This window comes from Heterodontus francisci, chromosome 4 (assembly GCF_036365525.1).
Source record: "Heterodontus francisci isolate sHetFra1 chromosome 4, sHetFra1.hap1, whole genome shotgun sequence".
NCBI classification, from domain to species: domain Eukaryota; kingdom Metazoa; phylum Chordata; class Chondrichthyes; order Heterodontiformes; family Heterodontidae; genus Heterodontus; species Heterodontus francisci.
In genome coordinates, this window is record NC_090374.1 from 52,190,374 (window position 1) to 52,215,027 (window position 24,654).

Genomic DNA, 24,654 nt, shown 5'->3' on the forward strand with positions numbered 1-24,654 from the left:
GTGTCAACCTGGTGAAGCTACAACCCAGGACTACTTGCATGCCAAACTGCATAAGCAGCATGCAATAGACAGAGCTAAGCGATCCCATAACCAACGGATCAGATCTAAGCTCTGCAGTCCTGCCACATCCAGTTGTGAATGGTGGTGGACAATTAAACAACTAATTGGAGGAGGTGGCTTCACAAATATCCCCATCCTCAATGATGGGAGAGCTCAGCAATCAGTGTGAAAGATAAGGCAGAAGCATTTGCAACAATCTTCAGCCAGAAGTGCCGCACAGTGGCGCAGTGATTAGCACTGCAGCCTCACAGCTCCAGCGACCCGGGTTCAGTTCTGGGTACTGCCTGTGCGGAGTTTGCAAGTTCTCCCTGTGTCTGCGTGGGTTTCCACCAGGTGCTCCAGTTTCCTCCCACCTCCAAAAGACTTGCAGGTTGATAGGTAAATTGGCCATTGTAAATTGCCCCGAGTGTAGGTAAGTGGTAGGAGAATGGTGGGGATGTGGTACAGAATATGGGATTAATGTAGGATTCGTGTAAATGGTTGGTTGTTGGTCGGCACAGACTCGGTGGGCCGAAGGGCCTGTTTCAGTGCTGTATCTCAAAATAAAATAAATAAATAAAGTGCCGAGTTGATGATCCATCTCGGCCCCCTCTTGAAGTCCCCAGCAGTACAGATGCCACACTTCAGCCAATTCGATTCACTCCGCGTGATATCAAGAAACGACTGAAGGCATTGGATCCTGCAAAGACTATGGGTCCTGACAATATTCCAGCAATAGTCCTGAAGACCTGTGCTCCAGAACTTGCCGTATCCCTAGCCAAGCTGTTCCAGTACAGCTACAACACTGGCATCTACCCGGCAATGTGGAAAATTGCCCAGGTATGTCCTATACACACAAAGCAGGACAAGTCCAACCCGGCCAATTACCGCCCCATCAGTCTACTCTCAATCATCAGTAAAGTGATGGAAGGTGTCATCAACAGTGCCATCAAGCAGCACTTGCTTAGCAATAACCTGCTCAGTGATGCCCAGTTTGGGTTCCGCCAGGGCCACTCAGCTCCTGACCTCATTGCAGCCTTGGTTCAAACATGGACAAAAGAGCTGAACTCAAGAGGTGAGGTGAGAGTGACTGCCCTTGACATCAAGGCAGCATTTGACGAGTTTGGCATCAAGGAACCCAAGCAAAACTGTAGTCAATGGGAATTGGGGGAAAACTCTCTGCTGGTTGGAGTCATACCTAGCGCAAAGGAAGATGGCTGTGGTTGTTGGAATTCAATCATTTGAGCTCCAGGACATCACTGCAGGAGTTCCTCAGGGTAGTGTCCTAGGCCCAACCATCTTCAGCTGCTTCATCAATGACCTTCAATCGTAAGGTCAGAAGTGGGGATATTCGCTGATGATTGCACAGTGTTCAGCACCATTTGCAACTCCTCAAATACTGAAGCAGTCCATGTAGAAATGCAGCAAGACCTGGACAATATCCAGGCTTGGGCTGATAAGTGGCAAGTAACATTTGCGCCACACAAGTGCCAGGCAATGACCATCTCCAACAAGAGAGAATCTGACCATCTCCCCTTGACATTCAATGGCATTACCATCGCTGAATCCCCCACTATCAACATCCTAGGGGCTACCATTGACCAGAAACTGAACTGGAGTAGTCATGTAACTACCGTGGCTACAAGAGCAGGTCAGAGGCTCGGAATCCTGCGGCGAGTAACTCACCTCCTGATTCCACAAAGCCTGTCCACCATCTACAAGGCACAAGTCAGCAGTGTGATGGAATACTGTCCACTTGCCTGGATGGGTGCAGCTCCAACAACACTCAAGAAGCTCGATACCATCCAGGACAAAGCAGCCCGCTTGATTGGCACCCCATCTACAAACATTCACTCCCTCCACCACCGACGCACAGTGACAGCAGTGTGTACCATCTACAAGATGCACTGCAGCAACGCACCAAGGCTCCTTAGACAGCACCTTCCAAACCCACGACCTCTACCACCTCGAAGGACAAGAGCAGCAGATGCATGGGAACATCACCACCTGCAAGTTCCCCTCCAAGTCACACACCATCCTGGCTTGGAACTATATCGCCGTTCCTTCACTGTCACTGGGTCAAAATCCTGGAAATCCCTTCCTAACAGCACTGTGGGTGCACCTACCTCATGGCCGCAGCGGTTCAGGAAGGCGACTCACCACCACCTTCTCAAGGGCAATTAGGGATGGGCGATAATTGCTGGCATAGCTAGTGACGCCCACATCCCATGAATGAATAAAAAAAAAATTATTGTTGTAATTGTTCCTGAGTTTTACCTGTTCTCAATGTTCCCCCTATTGTGAAATGCTCCATCTACTGTCCTAGCCAAGTACTGTAGAGAGCAGTTAAGGCTAAAACTTTTGCAAATGGGGAATTCTGGAAGGTATGCTAGCAGGTCTTTCACCTCCTGAGTGATTTTAATAATTTGTGCTGAACGCCCCTGATAGTTCAGTCAGTTTATCCAGTGAGTAGTCAAGTTATACAGACTAGGAAGATTCAGTGCTGAATTAGTTGATCTCAGCCAGGATAGCGTTAAGTGTGATGTAATTAGCCTCCGGACCTCTGATTTAGAAGGGGGTGGAGCGGGTGTCATGATTTATGGTCCTCACTGTTGTCTCGTGATGTCCAATGGACATAAGCACATGTAACTGTCATGTAAAGACAGGATTGCACTTGTGTGTGATTGTCCTCCCTCCCCAGCCCAGCAATAAAATAGACAGTCAGTACTCATTGTCAAGGCTAATATGTGAATAATAATGACTTTTGAACAAGGTGCCAGAGGCCAACAAGAGTCCATAAAACTATTGTTCTGCAAAGGAATCAATGCTTTCAGGAGAGAAGGAGCTTATCAGATGTGAAAGTTCTGTGGTGTCAGATACACTATAATATCTGAACATGTAATTAAACTAATAATTTATGATGACAGGGTAGAAGAATGCACAACACTAGCAGGGAATCTCAGAGAAAAGTACCAGGGATAGTATAAATGGGAAGTAACTTTAAATTGTACACATAAAACAAAACATTTGTACACTTAATTTTTACTTCGTTTTTAAAAAATTCATTCATGGGATGTGAGTGTTGTTGGCAAGGCTAGCATTTGTTACCCATCCCTAATTGCCCTTGAGAAGGTGGTGGTGAGCCACATTCTTGAACCGCTGCAGACCATATCATGTAGGTGCACCCACAGTGCTATTAGGAAGGGAGTTCCAGGAATTTGACCCAGCGACAGTGAAGGAACGGCGATATAGTTCCAAGTCAGGATGGTGTATGGCTTGGAGGGGAACTTGCAAGTGGTGGTGTTCCCATGCATCTGCTGCCTTTGTTCTTCTAGGTGGTTGAGCTTGTGTGTTTGGAAGGTGTTATTGAAAGAAGCTTGGTGAGTTGCTGCACAGCATCTTGTATGTGGTGCACACTGCTGCCACTGTGCGCCGGTGGTGGAGGGAGTGAATGTTTAAGCTGGTGGATGGGGTGCCAGTCAAGCGGGCTGCTTTGTCCTGGATGGTGTCGAGCTTCTTGAGTGTTGTTGGAGCTGCACCCATCCAGGCAAGTGGGGAGTATTCCAACACACTCCTGACTTGTGCCTTGTAGATGGTGGACAGGCTTTGTGGAGTCAGGAGGTGAGTTACTCGCCACAGAATGCCCAGCCTCTGACCCGCTCTTGTAACCGCTGAATTTATATGGCCGGTCCAGTTAAGTTTCTGGTCAACGGTAATCCCCAGAATGTTGATGGTGGGGGATTCAGCAATGGTAATGCTGTTCTCTGTCAAGGGGAGATGGTTAGATTCTCTCTTTTGCCTGGCACCCTTGTATGGCACAAATATTGCTTGACACTAATCAGCCCAAGCCTGAATGTTGTTCAGGTCTTGCTGCAAGGACTGCTTCATGATAAGTTATTTCATTCCTTTTTGGGTAAACTGTCTGACATGGCTGGCGGGCGACCTGCTTCTGGGCTTTTGCTAATGTTGTAGTGTAAACAGCTGTGCAGAGTACATCCTTCACTTTACACTGTCCTTAGCATCTCCCCTTCTAACAGTATGATTAAACTTAGAAATTATGTCAATTAGTTTGGTATGTGGATGTAAGCTCATGGCCTGCCAATCCTGCCACAGCGTGCTACAGCACTGTACCCCTTAGTACATATAATTATAGGATTTTTAAATAAACTCTTTATGGCGTCATGGTTGAGAGTTCATATTTCATATGCTGTAATATAGTTGTGAATTGGGCTCCCTTTATGAAAATACTGCAGCACAGAATCTTCTACTTTTTGCTCAGATGTTGATGACGGAGACACAGTGACTGATTTCATGGCACAGGAGCGTGAGCGTGGGATTACCATCCAGTCAGCTGCTGTCACCTTCGACTGGAAAACCCATCGGGTCAATCTGATAGATACACCAGGTAGGCAGCCACAAGCTCGGACACTCAACTGCATGTGATTATGTCATTGGTTCCATATAAGGAAGAAAGTTGGGTTCTTATAGATTAATAGGCAATACTTTGTCAAAATATTGGTAAATGGTCATTCTAATTGTTTTAAGCAGACACAAATACTGGGTTTTTGGATTTGAAATACTTTTGACTATAATAATTACATACCCTTTTGAGGCACAATTGTCATCCAAGCAGACAGCTCCATTTGTAACCAACCGCTTCCCATTTATTTCTTTTGTTCAATTGGTCCAAGTGTAATTAAACTCAAAGTGCAGCTTCAACTATAAAGTTCCCCAAAATCATCATACTCAATCCAGAGCCAAAATTTGCATAAAGTATGTTTTTGATTATTTTCTACTTTTGTTCAACAAAATTAAATGGACCTTGGCAAATAGTCCCAAACTAGTTATTTTTATTGGTAGCTCTTAAAAATCTTAATTCAAATATATGATGCTTGTGGGTAAATTAATTGTGAATAGAATTTCCTGAGGGGGTTCCCTGATCTTCACATGTAACATGAGCGGAAGATTGATGGAAGTGGCCTTTAATCCCGATGTTCTGCAGTTCCACTGATCTTCCACTGAAGTACCAGTGGGAGATTGCGAGCAGCAGCATGAAATCTACTGGCCGGTGAGTTTATCAGAATTTGACCACAGTAAAAGCTGCGTTTTGTTTCTTTGGGGAGTATTTGGAAATAAACCCTTTTTAATTCATACACTTTTCACATTTTAATTTAAAATTCATTGAGAAGAAGGAACTTGTTTTGAAAATGGCTGTTTTGGGGTGTTATTTTAAAAGCTGGAGAAAATGTTGATGAAAATTAACCATTCAACTGTAGGTGTTTATACAACGAAATGTATTCCTGAAGTTGAAGACACTTGTCAGGCCGAATTGCAGTTTTGTGTAAGATGGTTTTAAAAGGACACTGTCTTCAAGGGAAAGACTTCTAGAGATTATTTTTGGGAAATGAGGCGGCCACATAGAAAACTGACAAGTATTAACTCACTGATTTTTAAATGGAGCCTATTTCAATGTGTCGCTGAGGTGTACTTCAACAGTGACTTCGCTTCATAAAGTGAAAGACGTTACATAAATGCAGAATACACAAGTGTCTGACATGCTTGCTAATTATAAATGTCTGAACTGAAGCTGAATGAAATGTAAATTTGCTGGGTGAAAAGGGAAGCTTTCCCTTTGCAGGATGAAAATGATTCTGTTTGATCTATGTCACTTTTTAAAAATTCGTTCATTGGATGTGGGCATCGCTGGCCAGGCCAGCATTTATTGCCCATCCCTAATTGCCCTTGAAAATAGCTGAGAGAGAAACATAGGGCTGAATTTAGTTGAGCTGGCAGGGGTCCCCTGGCACAATTCAATGGTGCTCAGGCACCTAAATGCCTAGTGCTAAACCGTTGGTTTAATTCAATCGGTGGTGAGAAGAGGCCCTTAAGTGGCTAGTGATTGACCACGTAAGGGCCTCAATTGGCCTCTGGGTGGGAAGGCTGTCTTAGCCTTTCCTGCCCCCAACTTAATTGTGGTGTAAGGGAAGGCAATGGGCCGTTCACCTCTGCTGCCTTCCATCGCAATTCTATGGTCCCCCTGCCCCCGCCTCCCAGCCCGGCTCCCAGGAGCCCAATAAATTCTGTCCATATACTGCAACCTCCATTATCTGCCTGTTTGTAGAAAATGGAAACTTGTAATTGGGACTTCACGGCAATACCCTAGACATAGACACAAACTCAAATATAATCTGAATATTAATGAAATTAATCATTCCCAGATGTGAGGTTAATTTGGAGTTCCGGATAGTGGAGTTTGCAGTGTAAAGACACATTTAAGAATTTGTACCTCATGAATGGAGTAGCCAGTTCTGAGAGATGGGATAAAGAAATACATGGTGCTAATACTTTTTTTTGAATTAAAGAATTTTGTACAATTATGTGGTGTATCATTTGCCCTCCACCCTGCCCCCCCACTTCAGTTAACTTTCTTTTGCTCAGTGAATCATGTTCTATGCAGCTAAGCTAAATTACACTTTAGTGAATCTTGCACTTTGGCAGGTCATGTGGATTTCACGGTTGAAGTTGAACGCTCTTTACGAGTACTTGATGGAGCTGTGGCTGTGTTTGACGCTTCAGCTGGTGTAGAGGTGAGCAATATTTTCTTAAAGCAAGTGTCATCATAAGCGTGCTTTTGTAAAAGTCATTAGTTATTAATATCTGCTGTTGGTTTGTCTTAATTTTCAATTTTTCACTCCCATCTTGAAAGCAACAGTTCATGTTGTTGTCCTGTTCCATGGAAGCTAGCAGACTCAGTACCTTGCCAAAATGGCTATGTGTAAGGCTGAAAGGTGAGGTCAGCAGGCTATTTCACTGTATACAAGCTCGCCCCTCCACTCAGCAGACAGTCAATCGCACATCCTTTCCAGCAGGGGTCAACAGCTAACATTGATTATCCCAGGGCGTTGATATCTGTTAACTGAGCACAGAACAGGTATCAAACCTGATCTGGTTCCTAGTTGATATAGCTGAGTCCCACACCACAAAGTGGTCCTGAAATTAAGGCACAGGATACCAGCAGACAAATCCTTAATATGCTGATCTAAAATTCCTCTCTGCTATTTTAGTGGATAAATTGATATAAATGGGCACACTCAACTTTCTGTTCAACTTTTGAAAGTGTTGATCAACATAATTGGGCAAACTAACTTATAAATGGTACTGAGTTGAGCTTGGCACAGAGGTGAAGTACATTGAAGTACCAAATCATGGGACCATTGGTTTAGCCCAGTGATTCTGTCATCAAAATGATTCTTGACAACGCAGCCAGCCGCTGAAGTCATCCGACTGCGCCCACCTGCGCACATGCACAAACGGGCTCCTGCTCTCTGTGCGTGCGCTGTGTTCGGCATTGCCAGGACCGGTTGGCACATGCGCAGAGGATGTCATCGCGTAAATTGCCAGGACTGGTTCCTGCATGCATAGATCATGTCATCGCATAATGTGGGAGAAAGAGCAAGAGGAGAAGCAGGGAGAGAGCTCTCTCCGGCAATTCCCCCCCCACCCCCCCTGCTCTCTCTGGAAGATTCCCCCGCCACCCGATCTGTCCGGCCATTGTGTGCTGCCATGTGTTTATGTTGCCTTTGTGTGATTAGTTGAGCAGTGCCATCTCTAGTCCTGGCAGCTGCCTGAATGTCGCTGACTGACGTTTTAGTTGAAAAGGCTGCATTTGCGCATGTGCCAGTGCAGCGCCACCTAGTGGCTGTGTTGTCAGCAAACGCAGCCTTCTGTCATATCACTGAGTTCCTGATTGCTGCTCTGTTCTTGTGGGGAAGTCTTTTATTTATTTAGAGATACAGCACTGAAACAGGCCCTTCGGCCCACCGAGTCTGTGCCGACCAACAACCACCCATTTATACTAATCCTTCATTAATCCCATATTTCCTACCACATCCCCACCATCCCCCTACCACCTACCTGCACTAGGGGCAATTTAGAACGGCCAATTTACTTACCAACCTGCAAGTCTTTGGCTGTGGGAGGAAACCGGAGCATCCAGCGGAAACCCACGTGGTCACAGGGAGAACTTGCAAACTCCACACAGGCAGTACCCAGAACTGAACCCGGGTCACTGGAGCTGTGAGGCTGCGGTGCTAACCACTGCGGGAGATGGTGGCATAGTGGTAATGTCACTGAACTAGTAATCCAGAGACCCAGGTTAATGCTCTGGAGACATGGGTTCAAATCCCACCATAGCAGCTGGTGGAATTTAAATTCAATTAATTAATAAAAATCTGGAATAGTCTCAGTAATGGTGCCAGGAAACTACTATCATAAAAACCCATCTGGTTCACTAATGTTCTTTAAGGAAGGAAATCTGCCGTCCTTGCTTGGTCTGGCCTAGATGTGACTCCAGACCCACAGCAATGTGGTTGACTCTTAACTGCCCTTTTAAAAAGGCCTAGCAAGCCACTCAGATGTCAAGGGCAATTAGAGATGGGCAACAAATGCTGGCCTTGCCAGTGAAGCCCACATCCCATGAAAGAATAAAATAAAGTGGAGGCTAGTACTGCCATCCTTACATCCTTGATGTAGGAAGACCAATTAGGAAAAACAAGAAAAAAAGCTTACTTTAAAAAAAAATGAATGTTGTTCTCTTTCACACAGGAAAACAGAAAATATTTCAAGATTTAAGGAATGCACTTAAAAACTCAAAATACGATCAGACAGAGGCAACATGGTTTTACGAAAGGGAACTAGTGTTTAACAGATTTATTAGAGTTTTTTCAGGATGTAACTAGTAGAGTAGATAAAGGGGGGCCAGTATGTAGTATACTTGGATTTTCAAAAGGCATTTGATAAGATGCCACATAGAAGGTTAATACGCAAGATAAGGTCTCATGGAGTTGGGGGTAATATAGATGGAGAATTAGTTAACGGAAAAGAAGCAGATAGTAGGGATAAAAGGGGCATTTTCAAGTTGGCAGGCTGTAACTAGTGCCGTAAGGATCAGTGCTGGGGCTGACTTAGACGAAGATGCAGAGTGTAATGCATTCAAGTTTACTGATGATAAAGCTAGGATGAAATGTAAGCTGTGAGGAGGACACAAAGATGCTGCAAAGGGATATAGACAGGTTAGGTGAGCGGTAACAAGGTGGCATATGGAGTATAATGTGGGGAAGTGTGAAGTTATTCACTTTGGTAATAAGAATAGAAAAGCAGAATATTTTTTAAAAGGCATGAAACTTCTAAATGTTGATGTTCAGAGAGACTTGGGTGTACTTGTACAAGGAACACAGAAAGTGAGCATGAGGGTAGAGCGAGCAGTTAGGAAGGAAAATGGCATATTGATCTTTATTGCAAAGGATTTGGAGTGCAAGAATAAGGAAGTCTTACCGCAATTGTAGGGAGCTTTGGTGAGATCACACCTGAAGTACTGTGCGCAGTTCTTTTTTCACTCCATATCTAAGGAAGGATATACTTGGATTGGAGGCAGTACAGAAAAGGTTCACTAGATTGGTTCCTGATAGGTTGTCCTATGATGAGAGACTGAGTAAATTGGGCCTATACTCTCAGGTTTAGAAGAATGAGATGTGATCTCATTGAAACTTACAAGATTCTAAAGGGGTTTGACAGGGTAGACACTGAGAGGTTATTTCCCCTGGCTGGGGAATTTGGAACATAGGGGCACGGTCTCAAGATAAGGGGCTGATCATTTAGGACTGCGATGAGGAGAAATTTCTCCACTCAGAGTTGTAAATCTTTGGAATTCTCTACCCCAGAGGGTTGTGTATTCTCCATCGTTGAGTGTAGGGCCAAACGTTCCCACATAGTTGGATGTAGTTAATCAGCCCAGATGTCTTGCTAGTTTTATTTTCATGGCCTTGGGTGCATACCTGGTGGTGTGAGTTTCATTCCCCCTGACACATGATTTGGGCAGCCAGTGATGAGATTTTGTTAGACTATTAAGCCAAACATTTTTTTTGTAATGTGTTGCCAATCTAAGCATACCTAGGAAAAGCACTGTATTTCTTTAATTGGTAAGGCTCTTCCATCATGGCTACTAATTAGTTAGTGAATAAAACATTGCATTGTAAATTTATTTTGGTTCTTTGAATTATGAAAGTACTAAGACTGGCTGACAACTTCACTCCTGTGCAACATCTTTGTCTGCGTACTCTCCATTTTATGAATTTATGAATAGTTTAAATACAATTATTAATAGTAATGTTTGCTCAGTATTATCATAGAATGGTTATAGCACAGGAGGAGGCCATTTGGTCTGTCATGTTCGTACCAGCTCTCTGCAAGAGCACCTCGGCTAATCCCACTCTCCCGCCCTTTCTTTGTGTCCCTGCAATTTCTTTCTGTTCAGGTGCTTACCCAATTCCCTTTTGAAAGCCACAATGGAATCTGCCTCCATCACTCTCTCTCAGGCATTCCAGATCCTAGCCACTTGTTACATGAAAAAAAGTTCTTACTCGTGTTGCCGTTGCTTCTTTTGCTATTCACCTTATATCAGTGTCCTCTGGTTCGCGACCCTTCTGCCAGTGGGAGCAGTTTCTCTCTTATCCACTCAGTCCAAACCCCTTATGATTTTGAACATCTCTATCAAATTTCCTCTCACTCTTATCTTCTCTAAAAAGAACAACCCCAGTTTCTCCAATCTATCTACATAACTGATGTTCCTCATCCCTGGAACCATTCTCGTAAATCTTTTCTGCTTCCTCTCCAAAGCTTTCACATCCTTCCTAAAGTGCGGTGCTCAAAATTGGACACAATACTCCAGCTGAGGCCAAACCAGTGTTTTATAAAGGTTCATCATAACTTCCTTGCTTTTATACTGCGTGCCTTTATTTATAAAGCCCAAGATTCTGTATGCCTTTTTAACCACTTTCTCAACCTGCCCCGCCACCTTCAACGATTTGTGCACATATACCCCCAGGCCCATCTGATCCTGTACCCCCTTTAGAATTGTATCCTTTATTTTATATTGCCTTTCCTCATTCTTCCTACCAAAATGTATCAATTCACACTTCTCTGCATTAAATTTCATCTGCTACATGTCCGTCCATTCCACCAGCCTGTCCACGTCCTCTGGATGTCTATCACTATCCTCCTCACAGTTCACAATATTTCCAAATTTTATGTCATCTGCCAATTTTGAAGTTGTGCCCTATACACCCAAGTCTAGGTCATTAACACAGATCAAGAAATGCAGTGGTCCTAGTACCATCCTCCAGGGAACGCCACTGTTTACCTTCCTCCAGTCCACAAAACAACTGTTTACCACTACACTCTGTTTTCTGTCACTCAGCCAATTTTGTATTCATGCTGTCACTCTCCCTTTTACTCCATGGGCTTTAACTTTGCTGGCAAGCCTGTTATGTGGCACTTTATGAAACACCTTTTGGAAGCCTATTTATACCACATCAACCGCATTATCCTCATTAACCCTCTATTACCTCAATAAAAAGCTCAACCCCAAGTTTGTTAAATCTATTTGCCTTTAACAAAACCATGCTGGCTTTCCTTAATTAATTCACACTTGTCCAAGTGTCTTAATTAGATTATCGTCTGGTGTACTGTGTAGCTATAATCAAATAGATAATCAAAGACATAGGAACTCTTACTATCCATATCTCTCTCAAACATAGTCTAATAAAGGGTGATCTTTCATATTGAATATACAGTACCTTAAGCAATTCATCTTCCCTTAACACACACTATTGTTATTTGTGTTTTAGGCACAAACCCTGACAGTGTGGCGACAGGCGGACAAACATCACGTTCCTCGTATATGTTTCTTAAACAAGATGGATAAGCCCAGAGCCAGGTAACAGCTTCAGCATCCACAATAAGACGATGATAACTTTTCTTTCATGTTGGATCTCAGTGCAGGGGCAAAAGAGCACATTCCTATTTGGTACTCAGTCATGTATCTAACCCTTCCACATAGGTTTATCATAAACTGCATATAAATCAAAATTGCCTCTAACCTGCTACAACAACATGCCTCAGCCTCAATGTTAAAGTATTAAATGACTAGGAAGTACCTGAACCAAATGGATACACATTACAATCCTCAACAAATTGATTAAAATGAAGTAGGCTCAGGTTAATATTTTTAAACACTGTCTGTGCTTATGGGCTGGAGGATAAAAAGAGAATGAGAAAGGAGTATTATAAACTAAAAGCAAAATACTGCAGATGCTGGAAATCTGAAATAAAAACAAGAAATGCTGGAACCACTCAGCAGGTCTGGCAGCATCTGTGGAAAGAGAAGCAGAGTTAACGTTTCTAGTTTTTAGTTTAGTTTAGAGATACAGCACTGAAACAGGCCCTTCGGCCCACCGAGTCTGTGCCGACCATCAACCACCCATTTACACTAATCCTACACTAACTCCATATTCGTACCACATCCCCACCTGTCCCTATATTTCCCTACCACCTACCTATACTAGGGGCAATTTATAATGGCCAATTAACCTATCATTCGGGTCAGGAACCGTTCCGAAGAAGGGTCACTGACCCGAAACGTTAACTCTGCTTCTCTTTACAGATGCTGCCAGACCTGCTGAGTGGTTCCAGCATTTCTAGTATTTTAAACTAGTTAGTCTGACATTAGCGCTGGGCAAAATACACAGGAGCAATTAAAATTCACTGAAACAGCACATAAGAAGTTGTCACTATAGATAGTTTTGGAAGCCACAGGGTTGATTTTCTTGGCTCTTGTGCCTGGGAGCTGAGCTGTGCAAGGTTCAGAAAAAAGAGGTGGCTACCCGCATCACCAGGCCTATGCCCCATTAAAGCTACAGAAGGTGTAGCCTAATCAGCATTTAAATGAAGTAGGAGAGGGCATTCCCAGCTTCCCTCCTACCCACCCACCTTCTAATTTGCTGGGCACCCAGATGCAGAAAGGCTTTGAAAAAGCTGTTACTGTGGCCTGCCGTAGAAGCCCTGCTGACTGAAGGTCTGCAGCGGTATTGGGAACAGCCTGAAGATTTGCAGGTGGGCCTCAGTTTGTATCTTTTTCCCCTTTCATGCCTGAGAGACGGGTCCCTCGGAAATAGCCCTAATACGTTCTGTCTTGAACACAGGATAGAATCATATGGCACAGAAGGAGGCCATTTGACCCATTATGTTTGTACCAGTTCTTAAGAGCGATCCAATTAGTCCCACTCCCCAGCCCTCTCTCTATAACCCTATAAAATGTTTTCTTTTCAAGTATATCTCCACTTCTGTTTCGAAGGTTACTATTGAATCTGCTTCGACTGCTTTTTCAGACAATGCATTCCAGATCATAATGACATGCTGCGAAATAAATTTCTCCTTCTCCCACATCTGGCTTTTTTTGGCAATTATCTTAAATCTGTGTCCTCTGGTTACAGATCCTCCTGCTCATGGAAACAGTTTCTATCTGCTCTATCAAATCCCCTCATAATTTTGAACACCTCTGTTAAGTCTTCCCTTAACTTTTTTTGCTCTAAAGCGAACCATCCCAGATTCTCTCATCTCTCCACATTATTGAATTTCCTCATCCCTGGTATGTGTAGTGGAATTCTTTTGAGATAGGTTACAATCAGAGAGTAACAGAGAAAGTGAACATAACTTAATTTTGATTTTCTGAAGTCATTTAGTTCTGATGAAGGATCCACATTTGAAACATTAACTTGTCTGATCTTTCTACATTGAGAGTCTGATTGAACTGATGATTTTTCCAGTGTATTTTGCTTGATGAGAACTTTAATTTTGTTCTTTGTCTTGTCGAATGCCTTTGTTCTGGATGATCTTCCAAAATATATTTGGGTAATCTTAACTATACATATTTTTGTTTGTGATTGATCGGTTGGATTTGGAGTTTTTTTTAAAAGGGATAAATATTATTGTCTCTTTGATCTGCAGTTTATCTTACTCCATTGAAAGCATTAAACAGAAGCTGAAAGTAAAGCCACTTCTGCTGCAGGCAAGTTTTAACTTCAATCTGTAAAATAAAAATGCACTTTTTGAACATGTCTATGAAAAGAAGAAATATTTGCAATATTTTCCCAAGTAATAAAGAATGCCTTGCAACTTAAGTAATGATTTTAGTCTTGCTCAGGGTTGTCCAACATATGGCCGGTGGGCCAGGATCTGGCCCGCTAAAGGTTTCCATCTGGTCCGTGGTGTAAACTGTACTGGGCCATTCCTCATCTTGAGCAGGGGTCCGTAACTGGAGATGAGATGTTTTCCACTAGCTTCTTCTTGCAGACCGGCTGGCTTTTTAAAAAAGAGTTGGAACCCTCTGGAAAACCCCGAATCTGTCTGTAGTTGGAAAACGGGTGTTCCCGCTCTTATGCAGCACCTATCAGCTGTGAAACTGACAGTGCAAGTTTTTTTTAAAACTGCCAACCGTCTGCTGAGCATTCCTGCTCTCTGCAACGGTCGGGGGGAGAGAGAGAGAAGGGGGACGGGGGGTGCGGGGTGAGAGAGAGTGTGTGGGGGGGGGAAGATAGAGCTGGACAGTCAGAGGGGGGACAGTTGGGGGGACAGAGGGAGAGAGGGAGCACAGAGAGAGAGGGGTGGATAGAGAGAGAGCGGGGGACAGAGAAAGAGAGGGGGGGACAGAGATAGAGGGGGGGACAGAGAGAGAGAGGAGAGGGACAGAGAGGGGGGGGCAGAGAGAGAGAGAGGAGGGAACAGAGAGAGGGAGAGAGAGAGGCAGGGGGAATAGAGAGAGAGGGGGTGGGACAGAGAGAGAGAGACAGGAGGACGGGGGGGGGACAGACAGGGGGAAATAGAGAAAGAGAGAGAGGGGGGAATAGAGAAAGGGAGAGAGGGTGGGACGGAGAGAGAAAGGGAGAGAGGGTGGGACGGAGAGAGAAAGAGAGAGAGGGTGGGACAGAGAGAGAAAGAGAGACAGGGTGGGACGGAGAGTAAAAGAGAGAGAGGGTGGGACGGAGAGAGAAAGAGAGAGGGGGGTACAAAGAGAGAGAGGGGGTGACAGAGAAAGAGAGAGAGGGAGACAGAGAAAGAGAGAGAGGGGAGACAGAGAAAGAGAGAGAGGGGAGACAGAGAAAGAGAGAGAGGAGAGACAGAGAGAGAGGGGGACAGAGAAAGAGAGGTGGGGGACAGAGAGCGAGAGAAGGCGACAGAGGGGTGGACAGAGAAGGGGTGGCAGAGAGAGGGGGAGCAGAGAGAGAAAGAGGGGAGACAGAGAAGGGACAGAAAGAGAGAGACAGGGACAGAGAGTGATCAAGATCACGCTTGACAGATGGATATCTATCCGGAAAACTTTGCATCGCTACAAGAAGTGTGCGAGCAAACATTGACTACTTGTGCAAGCAAACAAATGCCAGGTATCTCACTAAATCAGTGTCCAACATAGTAAGGAGAAAATAAATCCATAAATTAGTCTTCTCATTTAAAACTTCTTCACATAAATGTACATTTGTTGTTTCGATTAATAGTAAGATAAATTTTAATGCCTTTATCTTTCTGAAATTGTCTCACCATCCCCTATGTAAGACAAAAATTGTAATGTGGCCCCTGACCTGAAAAGGTTGGACAACCATGGTCTTGTTTATTCCAGGGCTTTTAGAGTCGTTTTATCAGCATCTTTCCTAATTCCTTGCTTTTATTTCTTAAATTGGGTCTTCTCGCTTCCACACATTCATTTACTTTTGCCTAGCGGATGGCTGAATTATACTGCAAACCATTCGTACTAATACAGCTTGGTCTAGAACCACTAAAGGGCACACTTGGGAAGCTGTGAAACTCCACTGTTTTTTCCGAGTTTGCACAAACTTCAAATTAATCATTTTACTTACTTAGCTTTTATTTACTTAGAGATACAGCACTGAAACAGGCCCTTTGGCCCACCGGGTCTGTGCTGACCAACAACCACCCATTTATACTAATCCTACATTAACCCCATATTCTCTACCACATCCCCACCATTCACCTAGCACCTACCTACACTAGGGGCAATTTACAATGGCCGATTTACCTATCAACCTGCAAGTCTTTGGCTGTGGGAGGAAACCAGAGCACCCAGTGGAAACCCACGCGGTCACAGGGAGAACTTGCAAACTCCACACAGGCAGTACCCAGAACTGAACCCGGGTCGCTGGAGCTGTGAGGCCCGTCTATAATCTGTCTACAACAGGGTGTCAAACCTTTTCGCATGAGAGGCCACATTATAATTTTTGTCCTACGTAGAGGCCCAATGAGCAAATTTCAGAAAGATAAAGGCATTAGAAATGTATTTTACTATTCATCAAAACAACAAAAAATGTGCCTTTTTGTGAACAAGCTTTAAATGAGAAGACATATCGCTACTTTTGAAGTCGATAGCCGAAACCAGGAGAGGCTGACGGTTGCTGAACTCATGGATTCGGTCCATGACCATTCCTAAAATGTCAGGTAAATGGGAACAGAAGCATTAGAACCAGATCCTGGCCCCAGTATCCATGTTCCTTATGGTCAATCATAGGAACAGGGAGAGGCCATATGGCCCCTCGAGCCTGCTTCACCATTCATTTAGATTATGGCTGATATGTAGCTTACCTCCATCTACCCTCCTTGGTGTCATCCCCCTTAATACCCTTACCAACAAAAATCTATCCATCTCAGTTGTGAAATTTGTAATTGACCCCCGGTCTCAACGGCTTTTTGGGGGAGAGAGTTCCAGATTTCCACTACCCTTTGTGTGAACAAGTGCTTCCGGACATCACCCCTGAATGGCCTGACTCTAATTTTAAGGTTATGCCCCCTTGTTCTGGACTCCCGCTTACCAGAGCAAATTGTTTTTCTGTATCTACCCGATTGAATCCTTTAATCATCTATAGTCCCTCAATTAGATCAAACCTTAATCTTCTATAGAGCAGCCCCAGGGGGAGACTGACCACAGTCCAGGGACAGAGGCTGCAGGATCGGGCCAAGTCAGGCCAGGGGCTGAAGCCCTGAAGCAGCTGGGCCTCGGGCCTTTCCTCCCCCGGGCCTCCTGTCCTTACCTCAGGCCCATGGCTCCCGCTCGCGGTCCAGCCGCCACCTGCACTCGCTGCCCTGAAACCCAAGCTCCTGACTCACCAGAAAGTGGATCTGCGCGCGCAGCTCAGCGTGGGAAAGAGCTGATTCTGAGTGGTGTCACCCTCGTAACCGCCTTTCAGCTTCCGAGCAGCAACCACTTCCTGTCTGATTCCATAGAATACTAAAAATAGCCTATGCGTGTGTGTGTATTTTTTGGTAAAACCTTCAAGATCAGATAATATAGGATCCAAAGCGATACTGTAGAATCAATTGGTCGGCCGGATTGAAACCTCTGGCGGGTCGGATTCTGGCCTGTAGGCCGTACGTTGGACAACCCTGGTCTATAGATGGACTGAACAGGAGAGTGACAGTGAAAAACAGTAAGTACTGTAAACTAAACTGCTCTATGACTAACCTCTTGTAGTTTCAGCTCTAAATCTTTATGCTGAGGATCTGGATTTTGTGGGGGTGGGGTAGGGGAGGTGGTTGACTTCGAACTGTCATTATCGCTGCGAAACTGACCGCAACTTCAGGATTTCGGGCATGCGCAGATTAGCGTGGAAATCCTGAAGTTGCGGTCTGTCACTCAGCTCCAACACAGGCTGTGCTGTGAGCTACCCTCAGCCAACAATCTCTGAAATGAGTGAGAGTTTCCACTTTCCCCCCCCTCATATCGCCTTTGGAAACCCCTTAAAAAGTAACACCTTGTTCAATCAGGTGTAACTGGGTTTTTTAACGGCAATGTGATTAATAAAATTTGATGAACAACAGAACTGGCCCTGAAAAAATAATTTTATATTTATGGAGTGCTGTTAAATGATTAATTATTAGATTTTTAAAACTATTTAAAACTAAAACTATTTCAGAATATTTTAGCTTTTTACCTTCACCCAATCTTTAATTAGTTCTATGTAAAAAAGAAATTAAAATGTTATTTTATTTTTCTGCTTTTTGTTTCTTGTTTGTGTGTTTGTAAAAATCCTTTAATGTCATTGTCTGCTTAGACAGCCTGATGACATCACTGCTGTTCGAACACTGGGAATGCTCCACTAAAGAACACTGCAATCAATTGCAGGACCACTGCATGGCGATAGAGGTGAACTTCTCACCAGAGAGATTGTTGGATCTCTCAGTGAGTCTTACTTTCACGTCAGTGGTTAGCACCCATGCTTCGCCACTAACCACAAAATCGGGGCCTATATTTTTTAAATTGTATTTTGTAAAATATTGCACAATATTTTTGTTTTGTTTTTGACACTTAATTAGATTATTTGAGGACAAAAATAATCTTGACTTTAACAGAAATTTCTACTTTAACATTATGTGGTAATCTATTGCTATTGAAACAATCGATATTTACGGGTTGTTACAGCATTATAAACCCCAGGGTGTGTACATTCAGAACTTAAATTCCAAATGTTCTGTTTTCTTCCAGTTGTGTGTCCCCATTTTCTTTCAGCATCTTTTCCTAGTTGAACACAAATATGTTTCCATTCAGAGGCGGTGGGCTTGTGATATACTGATGATAATGATAAAAGATGTGTGTGTATACTGAAGGTTTATCACACTCGGATTTAGCTCTTTGCTGCAGCTCATGTCTAAATAACGCCTGCTGTGATTAAACCCTTGAATAATTTATTTCTATATACGCATATTCTGTGCAATACCTTGATAGTGCTATTAGGATTTTGGACAGAATAAATCAAAATAGAAGTTATTATGCTGCTGAAGTCAACAGCATCATTAGGTGAATGGATAGTTTTTTAAATAATAAATCGTAATGATTGAAGTGCACCAACCTGGAGCCTGTATTTTTTTTTCTTCCATTAACTTAAATGGAGCAAAATCAAGTGGGTTACTTGATAGGCTTGTGCTCTAACCCACCTGATTTTCTGGTATGTGCTACGTGCTGTGAATCCAGTACACTTAGTGCGGACCCAGGAAAATCTACCCTCATGTGGATTGCTTCCTAATTACCCTTTGATGTAAATGTATTTTAACTTTGATTTGGGACCAGTTAGCTTTAAAGCATTGTGTAGAATCTGATTTATGACTGATTATTGTGACTTATTTTGTATTGTTTTATTGTTTTTTTTGCAATATTTATTTCTTCTTTAATTCCAGCTGCCGATTGGAACAGGGAAGACCTTTACAGGGGTGGTTGACCTTGTCACAAATGAAAAAGTTCTTTGGTGCCCAAAGTCCATTAATGATGATGACGGTGCAGTCTTCAGCCGAGATCCTTTAATGCCAACTGATGGGCATGAACTTTTGAAAGAAGCCAGAGATGCGAGATATGCCCTCATAGAACAAGTAAAGTTTCAAAGTAAATGCTTAAAGCATTTAATAATCTACACCATACTCATATGAAAGAATAACCCATATATGTGTAATTTGGATGATTACTTTAAGATTTTATGAAGTTATGCTAAGGCGTTAGGTATTTTTGTGGATGATCACAATGAATTTAAAACACTTTTAAAACAAGGGAAGAAATTTATGATTTTACTGTGAGGTAGTGCAACATGTTTGCAGGAACTTGAGCTGTTAAAAGGTTTTATAGGAACCTACAGCAATGGGCAGGAAAAGACTGTTCTCCAGAAAGCCAGTTGATAAAGGAATAGAACTGGAGAAAATCATTACACACTTTTACATTTATTTATGACTAACACATTACAAGCATACACCTCCCAACCCAACAGCCACAGTTTTAGTCTGTGTCCATTTATAGAGGCTCAAGTGAATGCCCACCACTTGCATGCAATTAAATACAATTAATGTACAATTAGCAGTTTCCCTTCTCTCTCAAATAAAAATTACAGCTACTATACACAACCAAAATTTCAAACGAATTTAAATCAAAAACGTCCATATTCTGTACGATGCATTAAGTTGCGAAATGCCTCTCCTCTAGGGCTCTAACAATTTCTTCACACATGCATTTCTTTTTGTAAAACAACCATACGTCGATGACTTGCATCCACTCATTTAATTTCTCCAGCATTTGTTTCAAACAAATGCTTTTCTCACTCTCACTTTCCAGAGTGTACATTATTGCACAAGGAATGATTATCTACGTAACATTCAGTGGGTATACTATTTTCAGTATGCCCCTTGTGCAGAATCTCACTTAAATTATTTGACAAATAGAATCCCATATCCACTGCCTCCACAAGAGCCAGTGTTTCAGCTGCTAAAGTACTTTTAACACTTTTTTTTTAGCTTCCCAAGCTCAAGGGCAACATTTCTCATTTCAACCATAAGAAATATTCTGAAACCAGCTGCACTAGAATACCTATCCAGAAGATAAGCATGTGAAGCATCACTAAAAATAATTCGTTTCATATCTGAGTCATCTAAGGATGGAAACTTAAGTGCGCATTTCTCCAGATTTAATTTTTTAAATGTTTTAATTGCTCTTAAAATAAACATTCTCTACTTTAGGGTGTTTCATCATCGTACTTAACTCCAATACATCAAAACTAACATCTAGTCTATTCTGAGTGCCCAACCAGTTCAACTGACCAATCAAGCTTTATAATGCTTGGTCTCCTCTTTAGATACAAGGTGATCTTTCTGTGATGATCTAGCACAATTAACTGGGATGGGAGTAACACTCTCGAGATAGAATTGTTGATTTAAAATTATTCCAGACCTACTCTGCTTAATACCTAAAACCAATATATTTAAACGCCCACATGCTTACCTCCCAATTTTAAATTCTACTTTAATCTTAGCAATAACACATTTCTCAAATTCTGCAATATCACCCCATAAGAAATAATCAACATGCATCATGAAGATGTCTGAAAAGTTTTCGTTTGATACCAATAAAACATTGCGGGATCTGCTTTTAGTTGAACGCAATCTATTTTCAACAAAACAGATCTCACCAAAAATTATCTCACCCTCGAAGCATCATTTTGGCTGTAGATGCATTTGTTTAGTTTCCATAATTTTCCTTCCGCATTTTCTGCTTCGGGCGGTTTCAGAAATATTTCTGTGGAAAGTATCCCCCTGCAGAATCGTGGCTTTTATGTCGATTGATCTTACAGTCCTATAAATATGTGGTCAAAAGGGGTAAAAAGATTTTCAAGATTACTTTTCCAGCTGTGGGAGAATATATTCTAACATCTATACCACCCAGTCGCTCTTCAACACCCCTAACAATTATCCTCACTTTAGTCTTATAAGTTGCATCTCCAAGGACTTTTTCAGCACAAATCCACCTATGTGACACCTCTGGTACCTAAGAATAAACTCCAAACTGTCTCCAACAATCTAATTCCCGATGTTTTGTCTCTCATTCATTTATCCTCAAGTTTATCTTTATTTCACAATCATGACGATTTCTGCTTCTAGTTCTGTTCCGTGTCTGTTCTGTGGCCTTTATTTCATTGTGTAATCTATTCAAGCTATGGCCTGTACTTGCACTTTTATGTCTGTTGGGACTACTACTGTGAGATCTCCCTCTTGCACTATCGGAGGCTCATTCTCCGGTATGTGATTGTTTTCTGTTGCAACAGTTACTTCCGGATCCACTATCAGTACTTTCATTGTGCTTTCTTACTCTCCACTCCTTCACTCCATTCTACCAGTCCATGGACCTTGCTTCTTGGCCATCATCCTGAACATTTAACCATTATTTAAACTTAACAGTTACTTTTCCTGCACGTCCCACAATTACATTGGAAGCAGTTCAGAGAAGGTTCACTAGGCTGATTTCTGAGGTGATGGGGTTGTCTTAGGAAAGGTTCAACAGGTTGGGCCTATACTCATTGGAGTTTAGAAGATTGAGAGGTGATATTATTGAAACATATAAGATTCTGAGATGGCTTGACAGGGTAGATGCTGAGAGGATGTTTCCCCTCGTGGGGGAATCTAGAACTAGGGGGCACAGTTTCAAAATAAATGGTCTCTCTTTTAAGATGGATCGTTAATCTCAGAGGATCGTTAATCTTTGCAATTCTGTTCCCCAGAGACCAGTGGAGGCTGGGTCATTGAATATACTGAAAGCTGAGTTAGATAGATTTTTGATCTACAAGGAAATCAAGGGTTATGGGGGCAGGCAGGAAGGTGGAGTTAGGGCCACAATCAGATTACCATGATCTTATTGAATGACGGAGCAGGTTTGAGGAGCCGAATGGGCTACTCCTGCTCCTATTTTATGTTCTCATGCCGCTTCCCTCTATTCTTTAAACCTCTCTGGAATATGTCATCTGAGTACCCAGTATGAACAATTGGCTTTTGGATGTGATAGCTCTGTCCTGTGTGTCACAATCACTCAGATTTCCACTGTTCAGCCTTTGATCTACATTATTCTGTACCTCTGGACCTTCATCACAAAGCACAAGAACGCTTGAAGTAGAGGATGCCTTGTTTACTTCTATTAGCTGTTCAGAGTCCAAGGTTTTGTAATTCCAATTAATCATGAGGAATGAATCTTAGTTTGATTTCCATGTTTGATAAGTACTGTCTTATCATCATGACCTATTAGCCTGCCAGGGCCTTTCTATTCCCTATGACCCTCTCTTTTATAGTGTACCAAATCTCCTGAATTAAATTCTGTCTCGGATGGTCTTAGCCAATGCCTCAGAGCTCTATGAATTTTCTCCAAGACCTCAGCCTTGATGAAAGCCCATCTCCCTGCATGAAAAGCATTCGAATGTCCAAAAGAAAGGAACTAATTGCAGTAAATCGAGAGCAAGAGGACTATTGCACAGCACAGAAGGCAATTTGGGATTTCGCCCATTGACTAATTGATAGAGACTATAACCTCCAATCGTCTGCAGTGAATTCTTCGCATGAACCGTCCATACCAGGGCAATTGTCAACTTGTAGTCTGGTTAATCAGCTAAAACTTAACACAGCGTTTCATCGATCACCACATGATTCCTTTCACAAAGTTGATTGTTGAGAGGATATTCAGCTGTGGTATTCATGACCATGATGTTCATGTTTTCATACATGTCCCTGAATTTATCTTTGACGAATTCCCCTGCATTAATCGGTCAGAAATTTTTAGGGTGTTCCAAGTCCGGTCCCTATCCATTTCTCCATTTTTGTCTCTCATCACCCTTTTGTCCTTACTAAGCATTATTGTCGAAAGACTAAATCGGGTTGCCAGGTCTTCAAAATATAGAATGAAAATATTTCTGTTTTTGACCCATAACTTTAGATCCATGGCAACTACCTTGTTAATGCCACGTGTCAATGGAATGCCTGCAATAGGAAGTGGCAGCATCCTGCAATATATTTTACAGATTTCACACTTCTCACTAATCTCTATTAGCCTTGTGAACTCTTCTTCAACCGTACGTGCATCTTTTAGCAGGATATTTAACCTTTGACAAGTAGGGTGAGCAAATTGTCTATCTAACTTTAAGACAATTTTCTTTTTCTATCTGATTCTTATTACCATTAGATGAAAGGTCACAGACCTGAAACATTAACTCTCCTTCTCCACAGATGCTGCCTGACCTGTTCACTATTTCCAGCACTTTCTGTTTTTATTTCAGATTTCCAACATCTGCAGTATTTTGCTTTTATTATAGAAAATAATCATGCCCTGACAATTTACACTTGCTTTCTGCCATTTTTACTATGCCTACTAGAATTGGAGTTTTCTGTCTGATTTTTTTTTTCTTTGCTTCCAATCTTCACCTTTAGGCAACCATCCTCTGCTACCATGTTCTAATCCAGAAAACCAGTTGATGAAGGATAAAACAGGAGCCAATCTTTACACTCTTTATTTACAGAGTTACACATTACAAATGTACACCTCCTAACCCAACAACCAGTTTCAGTCTGTGTCTATTTATAGGGGCACAAGTGAATCCCCAGTTATTGCCCACCACCTGCATACAATTAAACATAATTAACATAAATTAACAAAACCCAACTAGTCCATCAAGCCTGTCCCATTCCATCATGATGCAATCCACATGCACCATCAACGCACATCTCCTCAGTCACAGGATTTTCCAGAACAGAGGAAAAAATATAGACTAATTTAGGATAAAGCTCTGTGAACCTTCTCTTTGACCCCACCCACCCAGAAGCAATCAAACAAGCTCCAGCAGACCACAGTTACTGTTACGACTAGTCTCGGTCTACAATTCGAGATTAGTTCCACTCACAGGAACTTGTCGAGCTCCCTTTGAAAATCTGCAGTGAACCCATATTCACTGCACATACCAGCAGCCCATTCCAGTGGTTGACCACTCTGTGAATATAGGTAATTCCTGGCACCTATCCTAAATCTGTACTTTCATAACTTGTATTGAAGTCTCCTAATCCTCTCATGCCTATCTAACTCAAATAATCGGTTAGCATGGCCAGATTTTAATCCCTCATGGACCTAAAGACCTCAGTTGTATCCCTTCAAAGTTTACGCTTTTCTAGAGTAAAAAGTCCTGCTTCTCTTAGTCTATCCTGATTATTAAGGGTGCTTACACAAGGTGCTAATTGAATGGCCATCTGCAGAATCTTTTCCAGGTACTGAATAGTACATTTGAAATCACAGCACAAATGGAAACCTGCATAAGACATTCAATCTGTGTTTGATAGATTCTGATTACTATTTTGATTTGATGTGATTTATAATTAGGTGATTTTGACCTCCTTTAAGATTATTTCTAATGGAGTTAATTTGGAAATATTAGAAAA

At 42.4% G+C, this 24,654-nt stretch overlaps 1 protein-coding gene across 7 annotated transcripts in view; it reads left to right on the forward strand.

Annotated features, from left to right (window-relative positions):
- gfm2 (GTP dependent ribosome recycling factor mitochondrial 2) overlaps nucleotides 1-24,654 on the forward strand; it is a 60,433-nt gene that overhangs the window by 10,512 nt on the left and 25,267 nt on the right. For all 7 annotated transcript variants that reach the window (XM_068029521.1, XM_068029525.1, XM_068029524.1 and 4 more), the window contains exons 7-11: nucleotides 4,319-4,444; nucleotides 6,538-6,626; nucleotides 11,724-11,812; nucleotides 13,882-13,942; nucleotides 19,111-19,299. In XM_068029521.1, the coding sequence (XP_067885622.1) occupies nucleotides 4,319-4,444; nucleotides 6,538-6,626; nucleotides 11,724-11,812; nucleotides 13,882-13,942; nucleotides 19,111-19,299 (554 nt within the window). The remainder of the gene's footprint in view (nucleotides 1-4,318; nucleotides 4,445-6,537; nucleotides 6,627-11,723; nucleotides 11,813-13,881; nucleotides 13,943-19,110; nucleotides 19,300-24,654) is intronic.